General features: G+C 48.3%; 1 protein-coding gene across 2 annotated transcripts in view; it reads left to right on the top strand.

Annotated features, from left to right (window-relative positions):
- Imp (IGF-II mRNA-binding protein) overlaps positions 1–13,691 on the top strand; it is a 426,087-nt gene that overhangs the window by 56,638 nt on the left and 355,758 nt on the right. For both annotated transcript variants that reach the window (XM_069324365.1, XM_069324366.1), the window contains exon 2: positions 4,424–4,493. In XM_069324365.1, coding sequence (XP_069180466.1) covers positions 4,424–4,493 — 70 coding nt within the window. The remainder of the gene's footprint in view (positions 1–4,423; positions 4,494–13,691) is intronic.

Raw genomic sequence — 13,691 nt, forward strand, 5'->3', positions numbered from 1 at the left:
CTGGTCGCTTCCGTGGCTATTCCTTTCTCTCCCCCCCCCCCCTCAGCTTTTGCTAGGGTCCTGTTCCTCTTGTGCTCTCTTCATTTGTACTGATGTTCCTTCGTCCCCCTACTTTATCCGTCGCTTCTCCAATGTTCTATTGCACGTGTCTTTGTGCGTAAATGGTACGCGGTTTGTTCCATTTACTTCCCCCCAAATGTCTCGCTTTCTCTTCCCGATCTCAAACACCTACTGGACTCCTTGCCGGAGCCTGTGCGCCTCCTGGATGATTTTTTTTTTGTCGACATACCCTCTGGAGTGATGTTCTGACAAACACCCGGGGTCGCCTATTTGAACCGTTCATCCTCTTTTTGTTCCCAATCTCTTCTGAATTCTGGTGAGCCCACTCATTTGGACTCTCAGACTCGCACCCTCTCCTGTCTTGATCTTTCTCTATGCTCGTCGTCTCTTTACTTGGATCTTATGTGGGGAAATCTGGCTCCAGTATAATACTGATAAAATGTATAATTTTAAGGATGCAAATTAATGATTAATTCTAAGATAGCTCAAAGGACCAGAATGAGTAATGAAATGAGAAAATCAGTGGCTTATAGATCTATGATTATATGTGAATAAATTCTATTAAGCAATGACTAAATTATATAATTCTAAAACCAGCCTCCCATGACACATTTTGGCGGGTATTCTATAAGATTAATCTATGTGTAACATATATTATGCAATAATAATAATGAGTATAATATGCACACACATAGATAATGAGTAAAATATGTAATGCAAGAAATACTACTGCAATGTAAAAATTAATAATGCATAAAAGTAATACATGGTTTGTAAAACCATAATATATGGACTCTGAATAATTAAATACTATCTACAATGAAAAACTGATTAAATCTCAGCTGTAACAGAGGGACGTAGATGCAGTCCACTATACGACAGTCTGGAACCAGCTTGAGATAGCACTACTTGAAACACGTGAGAGTATGGCGGCCACATGCATCCTCAGGGGTGTTGTACCATGCTGCAACAATGATAATTCTGTAATTTCCACCCTAAACTAGTATTTACACAAATACAAAGGGTTATCCAGGTATTTAGAGGGAAAAAGAGCTGCACTCACGAGGGAAATTTTGGTACGCCTGCAGCGTCACGACATGGCTACCTATATTAGTTATTATTGTGAGCTCATCAATGATACTAAAAGGTAAAAATGCCTGCCGAACTGGTGTCCGTGATTCTGGTAAGCTGCGTCCTCGATCCAGCATCTAGGGATGTAAGGATGCCATCTGGATGGTAAGATGTGTTGGACCTCCTCAGAGCACCGTCACGCTTGTTGATCGAATATAGCGAGAGTCCTCTCTCCTCCTTACCGAAAGTCGCGCATGGGCAATAGCTCACCGTGAGGATTCGAGCATAAATTATATTTATTTATTAAAGCTAAATAGGGAAGGGGGCGTTTATGAACACACTTTATAATTTATGTGGTGATGTTTAAGTCTCACAGTGCAAGTCAGTTAATATAGACTGCACAAATAAAACTATACTTGCTTGGTGGTGGAAATGATGTTAGATCATAATATGATTTACTGGAACAGCGATTAAGTTGGGTAAAGAAATTCCAGTAAACTGTTGTATACTAAAGGTAAACCTATTACTAAATAATTATTCCTAATAAGGGAAAGTAAATGGTTATACTTGTATTAAATCTACTGATATGTGGAAATTTAGTCTCTGTGAGTGGCTGACGCAACACTACACAATTCTAGGAGAAATTACATGATGTTCCACAACCTAATACAGTAAACAATATAATACTAAACTACGTATTAGTAGTGTTAGTTAATTATTACGCTCAGTACAGGAAGTACATCCCATTGTACTAAGGATTAGTAAATGAATATTAGATGTGTATGTAGCCTAATACAGGAAATACATCCTGTTGTATTAGGGATGAGAATAACTGTTGGAAATTTCCAACATCTTACGGGACGAGTTCTTGACGAGTTCCATGGCAGTGACCCTTTCCCCATCCTTGTTACCTTGTTTTCTTTTCACCCTCCCCTCTCCTTCCCTAGGTGGCAGTTTGCTAAGGCAGACTGGAACCTATTTACCCTCCGTGCTGCTCTCTCTGGCCTCTCCCTTGTGCCCTTCTTTTTCATGACACTGTCTTCGACGCTGCCCTCCGCTCTATTCCTTGCTCTTCCTCTCGGGGACCACGGAAGTGTATTCCCTGGTGGAATGTGGACTGTGCTTGGACTGTCCCTGTAAGCGTGCAGCCTGGAAGAGAGACCGCCGCCAGCAGACAGCTGATTCTTTTCTTTTGTTTCGGAAGGTGAGTACGGTGGCCCGTAGGACCATCCGTACAGCTAAGCTTAAGTGTTGGAAGTCTTATGTTGCCACCATTACGTCTGAAACACCTCTGCTGCAGATCTGGAAGCGTATCCACAATATAGGGTAAGTTTGTTCCTGATTTCTCGCAGGTCCTTCACCTCCGTGGTACTCTTGTGGTGGACCCAGCGCAGGTCGCCGCGGCCGAACTGGGTTCCCACTTTTCTTCTGTTATCTCTGCTTCTCGTCTTCCTCAATCTTTCCTTCTTCATAAACCTGTTCTTGAATCTCATCCTCTTATACTGTACTATGATTTCTGCACCCATCTCAGATTTCCCTTTAACGATCCCTTCTCTCTGAACTTCAATCTGCCCTGGCCCTTTGCGGTTCTACGGCGGCAGGCTCCGATGGTATTCATTATGAGATGCTACAAGACAAACACGAAATGAACAAAAAAGAAAAATGAGGTAGATTGCTTACAAGTACTCTCAGGTACACAGTAAGTAATAATTTGCATTTTGAGACACAAGCAAAGCCAGGGGTACAATGGAGTAAGGGAGTATGGCGAGGCTAGGCAACCTAGGTAATAATGAAAGCAAAGAAAAAAGTTGAATAATAAACATAGGCAAATTTAATCTAATTATATTATTATATATTTATTATTATATATATATATATATATATATATATATATATATATATATATATATATATATATATATATATATATATATATATATATATATACAATCTTTGGACAACACCCACCAGTGGGACTCGAACCCAGAAAGCACAACTACCTTCCAGTAGCTGGCATAACTAGTATGCTTTAACCCACTACGCCATCAGACCTTACAAAAGAAGTAGATAGTTCGAGATATATATATCTCAAACATCTCTACCTCCCGAAGGCACCACCACCACCGAAGGTACCTTTCTGGGTTCGAGTCCCACTGGTGGGTGTTGTCCAAAGATTGTTTATCTTCACTTGTGGTTTATGCAAGTATAGGCTTATAAGCTGGACACGAGTTCTCTCACATTGACAGTGGCTTGACGAAAATTGCAGACTGACCCCTCACTCATCTGGTGCCTTCGGGAGGTAGAGATGTTTGAGATATATATATCTCGAACTATCTACTTCTTTTGTAAGGTCTGATGGCGTAGTGGGTTAAAGCATACTAGTTATGCCAGCTACTGGAAGGTAGTTGTGCTTTCTGGGTTCGAGTCCCACTGGTGGGTGTTGTCCAAAGATTGTTTATCTTCACTTGTGGTTTATGCAAGTATAGGCTTATAAGCTGGACACGAGTTCTCTCACATTGACAGTGGCTTGACGAAAATTGCAGACTGACCCCTCACTCATCTGGTGCCTTCGGGAGGTAGAGATGTTTGAGATATATATATCTCGAACTATCTACTTCTTTTGTAAGGTCTGATGGCGTAGTGGGTTAAAGCATACTAGTTATGCCAGCTACTGGAAGGTAGTTGTGCTTTCTGGGTTCGAGTCCCACTGGTGGGTGTTGTCCAAAGATTGTTTATCTTCACTTGTGGTTTATGCAAGTATAGGCATATATATATATATATATATATATAGGTGAAGAGTTAGGGGGTGACATGATTGAGGTTTACAATCATATATATATATACATATGTATATATATATATATATATATATATATATATATATATATATATATATTATATAAACAAATAATATAGTTTATAAAGTTATATTTACAGGGGTAAATATCAGTTATATTTACCTGGAGTAAGGTCCGGGACCTATCTGGAGTAAGGTCCGGGACCTATCTGGAGTAAGGTCCGGGACCTATCTGGAGTAAGGTCCGGGACCTATCTGGAGTAAGGTCCGGGACCTACCAGGACTAAGGTCCGGGACCTACCAGGACTAAGGTCCGGGACCTACCAGGACTAAGGTCCGGGACCTACCAGGACTAGGTAGGTTGTAGTGCCTTATACAGTGAGAGTTGGGAGTAGTTGTAGTGTCTTATACAGTGTGAGCTGGGAGTGGTTGTTGTGCCTTATACAGTGAGAGTTGGGAATGGTTGTTGTATGCTAATACAGTGTTGTGTTGCAGGATACAACCTGATGGGACACAGTATTGTGGTGGAGCCGTCCGTCGCCGGTGGTGGAGCCAAACGCGCAGTGTAAGTACCCCCAGTGTTGTTGTTGTTGCCCGGCGTCCTTGGCAGCGGGGGTGTTGCCCGGCGTCCTTGGCAGCGGGGGTGTTGCCCGGCGTCCTTGGCAGCGGGGGTGTTGCCCGACGTCCTTGACAGCGGTGGTGTTGCCCGGCGTCCTTGGCAGCGGTGGTGTTGCCCGGCGTCCTTGGCAGCGGTGGTGTTGCCCGGCGTCCTTGGCAGCGGGGGTGGTGCCCGGCGTCCTTGGCAGCGGGGGTGGTGCCCGGCGTCCTTGGCAGCGGGGGTGTTGCCCGACGTCCTTGACAGCGGTGGTGTTGCCCGGCGTCCTTGGCAGCGGTGGTGTTGCCCGGCGTCCTTGGCAGCGGTGGTGTTGCCCGGCGTCCTTGGCAGCGGTGGTGTTGCCCGGCGTCCTTGGCAGCGGGGGTGGTGCCCGGCGTCCTTGGCAGCGGGGGTGTTGCCCGACGTCCTTGGCAGCGGTAGTGTTCCCCCCTCCCCCCCCCCCCCCCCCCGGTGGTCAACACACTCGCAACACCATACCAAATTCTTAATCAGATTGAAGTGTTACCAGCCATAGTACCCACGATGACAGTATAGAGTTTAAAGATCTTTGTCACGTGGTCCATATAAACAGTTTACTGTAAGGAGGGGGGGGGGGGCAAGCCACCTGTTTGTGGAGGGAGGGGTGTCAAGCCACGTGTGTGGGGAGGGGGGGAACAGGTTCCTGGTGTGTGGCCACCTCTCACGCTAAGTAGATTAGATAATAGCAAGAAAATGCAGAAAAGAACCAGTGAAGAGCAGAGGTGCCATAGGCACAATCAGAGAACACTGTATAAACATCAGAGGTCCGCGGTTGTTCAACGTCCTCCCAGCGACTATAAGAAATATTGCATGGACAACCGTGGACATCTTCAAGAGGAAACTAGATCATTTCCTCCAAGGAGTGCCGGACCAACCGGGCTGTGGTGGGTATGTGGGCCTGCGGACCGCTCCAAGCAACAGCCTGGTGGACCAAACTCTCACAAGTCAAGCCTGGCCTCGGGCCGGGCTTGGGGAGTAGAAGAACTCCCAGAACCCCATCAAGCAGGTAACTCCCAGAACGTCATCCAAGCAAGACACACACGAGGCGGACAAGAACCACCCGCCAGGAGGCAGCAGAGTGCTGGCGGGTGGCGTGCATGGCCACGCGCACGCAAATTGGTCCGGCGTGTACTGGGTGTCGGGTAATTGTGTTCAATGTTACGGTGCTTGAGCCCAGCGCCACGAGGTGTGTATTAGCGCGCCGCCTACTGCTTCACCCGCGCACATCTGCCGCATTATATATGTGGCTAGGAGGATAGGGGGGCTGGCTGGGTGGGTAGGGGGGGCTAGCTGGGCGGGTAGGGGGGGCTGGCTGGGCTGGCGGGCGGGCGGGTAGGGGGGCTGGCGGGTGGGCGGGAAGGGGGCTGGCGGGTGGGCGGGTAGGGGGCTGGCGGGCGGGCGGGTAGGGGGCTGGCGGGCGGGCGGGTAGGGGGGCTGGCGGGTGGGCGGGAAGGGGGCTGGCGGGTGGGCGGGTAGGGGGCTGGCGGGCGGGCGGGTAGGGGGGCTGGCTAGGAGGATAGGGGGGGCTGGCGGGCGGCCGGATAGGGGGCTGAGGCAGGTTCAGCACCGATAAACGCTAATTCATAATTCATACTGTGATGCGTGAGTGTGCGAGGTGAGGACATGGTGTAGTGGTTCAGGTTGTGCTCACAGCAAATACATTCCTGCACTTCAAGCGTCATTTGTGTTACAATTTATTTTGCGTGGCTGTGTAATGTGTGTTTGTGGACGCTGTAAAGACCTTGGGGGGGGGGGGGGGGTTGTGGTGCAGGGGCAGCTCCTGCACACGCACATTAACATGCTTATCGCCCCTATTACCATTCTCTTCAACCCCTTTCCCCTCAAGAAGGGAAGGGAGGGGCATCTTCCCTTCCCCTCTTGGGACGTGTCGCCCCTGGCGGGATGCCGTTGAACTAGCTATGACGTGAAATGCTAGAAAAGATGCCACGTGTAATCAGAGGCACTCTCAGACAAAGCCTGGGAGCCCTGACTGTTTGGTTGTCAGGTGATGGCGCCACAGAATCCACCAGCCCATCGCTGGAACCCAAGAAGGCTTATCGGTACTAGGAACACGGGACAGGAGAGACGCTGTCTGGTCGAGCTAGAGGGTTATCTTGAGTTATCTTGAGTTATCTTGAGATGATTTCGGGGCTTTTTAGTGTCCCCGCGGCCCGGTCCTCGACCAGGCCTCCACCCCCAGGAAGCAGCTAGTTAGTCAGCAGCCCGTGACAGCTGACTAACACCCAGGTATCTATTTTACTGCTAGGTAACAGGGGCATAGGGTGAAAGAAACTCTGCCCATTGTTTCTCGCCGGCGCCTGGGATCGAACCCAGGACCACAGGATCACAAGTCCAGCGTGCTCTCCGCTCGGCCGACCGGCTCCTAGAAGCTTCTAGAGCTTCCATAAATCCTTTGTAATTTAGTGACTTTTGCATCTGTAATACTGGAGATTGAAGGTGAGACTGGATTAATATCTAAACAAGGATTTACTGTCATTACATGACCAGTAGGGTCACAGAGAAGCCATCGCCAGTTGTGTACTCACCTAATTGTACTCACCTAATTGTACTCGCCTAATTGTGCTTGCGGGGGTTGAGCTTTGGTTCTTTGGTCCCGCCTCTCAACTGTCAATCAACTGGTGAACAGATTCCTGAGCCTACTGGGCTTTATCATATCTATATTTGAAACTGTGTATGGAGTCAGCCTCCACCACATCACTTCCTAGTGCATTCCATCTGTTAACTACTCTGACACTGAAAAAATTCTTTCTAACGTCTCTGTGGCTCATCTGGGTACTAAGTTTCTAAAGTACTAAGGTACTAAGTACTGTGTGGTTAAGAGACTGTGTGGGGAAACCTTGTGGAGCCATGTGTTACAGGTATAGAGCAACAGTAAAGGTGCCCCTTAATTATACACCTGAAGAGTCTTGTGTAGGGACTCCCGTGAACTAGTGTCGTATTTAACGACTCGAGACTGTGTGGATTGTTAGGTCTTAAAGCAAGTGTTGCCAGTGAAGCAGTAACTCAGAATTAGTGAACATTGTTGGGAAGTTTGTCCTTAAGCTGTGGGACTTACTAATGTGAGGTGATCTTCGTGTGGGGGTCGAAGTGGAGTGTGTGTGTCCCTTGTCCCAGTGGAGAGTGCGTGTGTGCCACCCAGGGCTCTGATGTACACCTGGGGCCAGACTCATGAAGCAGTTACGCAAGCACTTACGAACCTGTACATCATTTCTCAATCTTTGGCGGCTTTGTTTACAATTATTAAACAGTTGATGAGCTCCGAAGCCCCAGGAGGCTGTTTATAACAACAACAACAGTTGATTAGCAAGTTTTCATGCTTGTAAACTGTTTAATAAATGTAACCAAAGCCGTCAAAGGTTGAGGAAAGATGTACACGTTCGTAAGTATTTGCGTAACTGCTAACTACACCAAAATAACTGGTGTACAGGTCGCGTACACCAGTTATTTTCTGTACTGTGTGTCTATCATAAAATAATAAGTGTAATTATAATTATTGGAGTGTTATCCTAATGATTGGTTACTGACTGTCTTAGTGACAGTGATTAACGTAACGTAATCAAGTGTTAATCAGAGTGATTAATGTAATTACATGTATTGGATTATCTTAGTGAGAGTGTCAATGTCATTGTTAACGTAATTAATTGAAGTGCTGATGTTTGGATACTGCAAGTGTCGAGTGCAGTAATTATTCACAAAGTGTTCAGTTAGTTCACAAAGTGGTCAGCTGGTTCATAAAGTGTTCAGCTGGTTCACAAAGTGTTCAGCTGGTTCACTATTGTTGTCACCTGTCAAGAGGGTTGAGATAAAGGTCTTACATCACCTGTCACAGTGATTTGCTGATCAAAATTTCCTCTGGGAATTATGTACTGTGGGAGTGGGGCGTCTCATCTTGGACCACCAGCTGTGTGAGTGGGGCGTCTCATCTTGGGCCACCAGCTGTGTGAGTGGGGCGTCTCATCTTGGACCACCAGCTGTGTGAGTGGGGCGTCTCATCTTGGGACACCAGCTGTGTGAGTGGGGCGTCTCATCTTGGGCCACCAGCTGTGTGAGTGGGGCGTCTCATCTTGGGCCACCAGCTGTGGGAGTGGGGCGTCTCATCTTGGGCCACCAGCTGTGGGAGCGGGGCGTCTGATCTTGGGCCACCAGCTGTGGGAGTGGGGCGTCTCATCTTGGGCCACCAGCTGTGTGAGTGGGGCGTCTCATCTTGGGCCACCAGCTGTGTGAGTGGGGCGTCTCATCTTGGGCCACCAGCTGTGGGAGTGGGGCGTCTCATCTTGGGCCACCAGCTGTGGGAGCGGGGCGTCTCATCTTGGGCCACCAGCTGTGGGAGCGGGGCGTCTCATCTTGGGCCACCAGCTGTGGGATCGGGGCGTCTCATCTTGGACCACCAGCTGTGGGATCGGGGCGTCTCATCTTTGACCACCAGCTGTGGGAGCGGGGCGTCTGATCTTTGACCACCAGCTGTGGGAGCGGGGCGTCTGATCTTGGGCCACCAGCTGTGGGAGCGGGGCGTCTCATCTTGGGCCACCAGCTGTGGGAGTGGGGGGTCTCATCTTGGGCCACCAGCTGTGGGAGTGGGGCGTCTCATCTTGGGCCACCAGCTGTGGGAGCTTGGCGTCTCATCTTGGGCCACCAGCTGTGGGAGTGGGGCGTCTCATCTTGGGCCACCAGCTGTGGGAGTGGGGCGTCTCATCTTGGGCCACCAGCTGTGGGAGTGGGGCGTCTCATCTTGGGCCACCAGCTGTGGGAGTGGGGCGTCTCATCTTGGGCCACCAGCTGTGGGAGTGGGGCGTCTCATCTTGGGTCACCAGCTGTGGGAGTGGGGCGTCTCATCTTGGGCCACCAGCTGTGGGAGTGGGGCGTCTCATCTTGGGCCACCAGCTGTGGGAGCGGGGCGTCTCATCTTGGGCCACCAGCTGTGGGAGCGGGACGTCTCATCTTGGGCCACCAGCTGTGGGAGTGGGGCGTCTCATCTTGGGCCACCAGCTGTGTGAGTGGGGGGGGGGGTAGAGGCCAGGAGGGGCGTGGGAGGGGAATTGGTGAGGGTTAAGGATGGTAGAGAGGCAATTAGGCTAGTATTAGGAGAGGGAAGGGAGGTTATGGGAATAGGGAAGGGGACTTATTTTTGTATTCCAAAATACAGACTGTATAGATATGATTGGGTATACAGGATTAGGCTTCCACGCTAGAGGGGGACTTGCTGATTGGGACGTGATGAGGCAGCGAGCCCCCTCAGGCCTCGTCTCCCCCCCCCCATGGCACACGTCATTCCCCCCCCCCCCCCATGGCACACGTCATTCCCCCCCCCCATGGCACACGTCATCCCCCCCCCCCCCCCCCGTATGCAGCAGGTTATATTAAGAAGAAACCAAACAAGGTGATCAGTCCGACCGAGTCATTCACGAGTTGAATGTGATGAAGAGTGACCCATAAGGTGGCGAGGCTGTGATGTCAGTGGTGATATATGTTGCCGGAGGTGGCGAGGCTGTGATGTCAGTGGTGATATATGTTGCCGGAGGTGGCGAGGCAGTGATGTCAGTGGTGATATATGTTGCCGGGGGTGGCGAGGCTGTGATGTCAGTGGTGATATATGTTGCCGGAGGTGGCGAGGCTGTGATGTCAGTGGTGATATATGTTGACGGAGGTGGCGAGGCTGTGATGTCAGTGGTGATATATGTTGCCGGAGGTGGCGAGGCTGTGATGTCAGTGGTGATATATGTTGCCGGAGGTGGCGAGGCTGTGATGTCAGTGGTGATATATGTTGACGGAGGTGGCGAGGCTGTGATGTCAGTGGTGATATATGTTGCCGGAGGTGGCGAGGCTGTGATGTCAGTGGTGATATATGTTGCCGGAGGTGGCGAGGCTGTGATGTCAGTGGTGATATATGTTGACGGAGGTGGCGAGGCTGTGATGTCAGTGGTGATATATGTTGACGGAGGTGGCGAGGCTGTGATGTCAGTGGTGATATATGTTGCCGGAGGTGGCGAGGCTGTGATGTCAGTGGTGATATATGTTGCCGGAGGTGGCGAGGCTGTGATGTCAGTGGTGATATATGTTGACGGAGGTGGCGAGGCTGTGATGTCAGTGGTGATATGTGTTGCCGGAGGTGGCGAGGCGGGCGGCTGCTGCTCCCTTTTGTTGAGCAGTTTTCCCCAACAGCAAGTTTTTGTCACTGATCTTTGAAGGTAGTGATGAGTTTAATACCTGCCCGGTTGTTTTGGTGGGTTGTTAGTGGTGGTGGTCTGCAGCCACTTAGTGCGCCTGATGGCAACGTCAATTAGAGCAATCTGGGGATTCGAACCCTTTACGGGAATACAGAGAACAAGTACGGCATGCGTAGACATGATAAAACACCTAAATTATTGTGATCGCCTCAAAGTTCTCAAAATGTTCTCTCTAGAAAGGAAACGAGAAGGGTATGAAATGACATGTTCAGAAGCCCTCACCCGTCATGTCTGGCCCCGGGCTGGGGGGGTGAACTGCTCCTCCAGCTGCTCTCATTACTGCTCACTTCACTCGCCAAACACACACCGAAACTACGACATTGGTACAACGTTCGAACAAGTTTTAACACCTAACCAGTTATAACAATTGTTACAACCCTGGGTTCCTCATTGGAAACCAGAGGTCAAAATTGAGCGAAATAAACTGCCTTATAGTATTGGAAACGCATCACGAGGTGCATTTGTTTGTATTTTCCCTGCCAGACGTAAGACTATTCTTGTTTCTCAAAGAGCATTTAAAGACTTGGGGTTGATTATTAAACGATAAAATAGGCACCAACTATGTTTACTAATACTTTTTAATCATTTGTAAAGTAAACCTGAGTAAACTTGGGATAGGAATGCTGTACGATTAGTTGAGTAGTCTGCTGGCAGCGAGTCTACTGAGGGAGAAGAGTGGAGATGGGCTCTCTCTAGCTGGCGTTCGTGGTGTCGAGATGCTCTGCAACCCTCTACCTTTTCTCCTCCTTCCTTCCCTTACCTTGAATACCTGTAACACTAAGTTAAGTACGGTGTTGTTAAGTGTGCCTACTCTGGAAGTGAACGATTTGTGTAGACCCGGGGTAGTATTTGCCAGTGTTTTGGGTACCTTAAGTGTAGTGTTGTGTTGGGTTGTGTTAGGGTACCACGTGGTCTCACTACCCTAAGCTGCTTCAAACTTCAGTTCTTAACTAGTAGTACTTTACCCTAGCTTGTTCTCAGTGTAAACCATGTATCCTGCTTATGTGGATCAAGGCTTTTAACGTAAGATAGTGTGGTAAAGTAATTATTATTATTGCTATTGGTGTGAATGTATATGGGGGGCTGTTAAGGGGTTAATAAGTAAGTAAGTTAGTAAAGGAGTATCCATTCTTCCTGTGTAGGAGATCTATGATCAACCTCTAGACTGACATTGTGTAGCCAATTATTATTCTGTGGATATTCCACTTGGGGGCCGGGCCTTTTAGATCTCCCATATGTGATACTCTTAATGCTAACTACTTCCCCTATATCCAGGCTATACTATATCCCGCATAGTACAGACTCCCATTTATAACAACAATCAATATAGCAAGTTGTAACAACGTTCCAATACGTCATAAACACGTTAAGCCAAGATGTAACAACTTTATTATAAGTTGTAACAAGCGGAAAATAGAGACAGTTTCGGTTTGTGTTTCCAGGGATATGCTCACCTCATCAATCTTCTCTTCTAAATTGGGACTGCTCTCCTCCTCCTGGAATGTATCGGCAAGTACTGGTCTGTGGAGCAGCTCTGTTAAGCTCTCCGCACATGATGGAGTTAGCACAACCACTCCTGAATGTGAACCAGTGTTCCAGAGCGCTGACTGACAGGAAGGTCCTACTCGACTCCAGCTGTAGTTGACTATCTGACGTAATAATCCTCCAGGGGCCTCGCCCGCCACTCCTTGTGTCCACCAGACGTCTCTTGCACTTCGCTGAGGCTTAGCTTGGTGTACGACAGCAATTTCTGCTAAAATCCTAGAGCAAGCTTGAGTGTGTCTTGGTATTGCCCAATACATTTTGTGTGCTATCACTCAGTGGTCACATTTATCAAATGCCTTTGCGAAGTCTGTGGATGCAACATCTGCGTTTTTTTTTCTTCTAATGCTTGTGTGATTTTGTCATAGTGATTGAGTAACTGTGACAGACAGGATCTTCCCGCTCTGAATCCATGTTGTCCTGGGTTCTGAAGTTCACTGTTCTCCATAAAACTGTTGATTTGATTCCTAATCACTTAAAAACAAAGTGTATGTGATGTTAGTGGAACTGGTCAATAGTTTTTTACCAAAGCTTTACTACCTCCTTTGTGCAGAGGAGCTATATCTGCAGATTCAGGTGCTGCTGGTATCTCCCTTGTATCCAGGCTCTTTCTCCATATTACACTGAGCGCTCGTGCTACTGGTACTTTACATTTCTTTATGAATATTGAACTTAATGAGTGAGGACATTAACTCATAATAAGGGGCATAACTGGCCGACCCCTCACAGTGTTCAAGAGAGAACTGGATAAGCACCTCCAAAGGATACCTGATCAACCAGGCTGTGACTCATACGTCAGGCTGCGAGCAGCCGCGTCTAACAGCCTGGTTGATCAGTCCGGCAACCAGGAGGCCTGGTCGACGACCGGGCCGCGGGGACGCTAAGCCCCGGAAGCACCTCCAGGTAACCTCAAGGTAGGACCAAGGACTGAGTGCATGGGCATATTGTCAATTTATCTTTCAAAGTCTTGCGAGTTCGTGTTAATATCATATATATTACATTGAGCTTAGATGTCATATATAAAGAAACTGTCCGGACCTTCATCTTTGATGTTGTTTATTGGGGTGCTAAACATAGCCTCATATTGGGCTTTTTAAGATATCACTAATTTCTTTGTCATCCTCTGTATATAAATCTTGCCTTCTAAGTACAGGTCCAATACTGGTGGAGGTTCTTGATTTAGCATATGTGAAACATATATTTTTTTGTTTTTCTTTATCTCTTGTACAGCTGTGTTCAAAGTTAATGTCCTCAGACTGGTATAACCACTTCAGCGTCTCCTCTATTGCTTACATCTCCCTCAGACTGGTATAACCACTTCAGCGTCTCCTCTATTGCTTAC

Source organism: Procambarus clarkii, chromosome 14 (assembly GCF_040958095.1).
Source record: "Procambarus clarkii isolate CNS0578487 chromosome 14, FALCON_Pclarkii_2.0, whole genome shotgun sequence".
Taxonomy (NCBI): domain Eukaryota; kingdom Metazoa; phylum Arthropoda; class Malacostraca; order Decapoda; family Cambaridae; genus Procambarus; species Procambarus clarkii.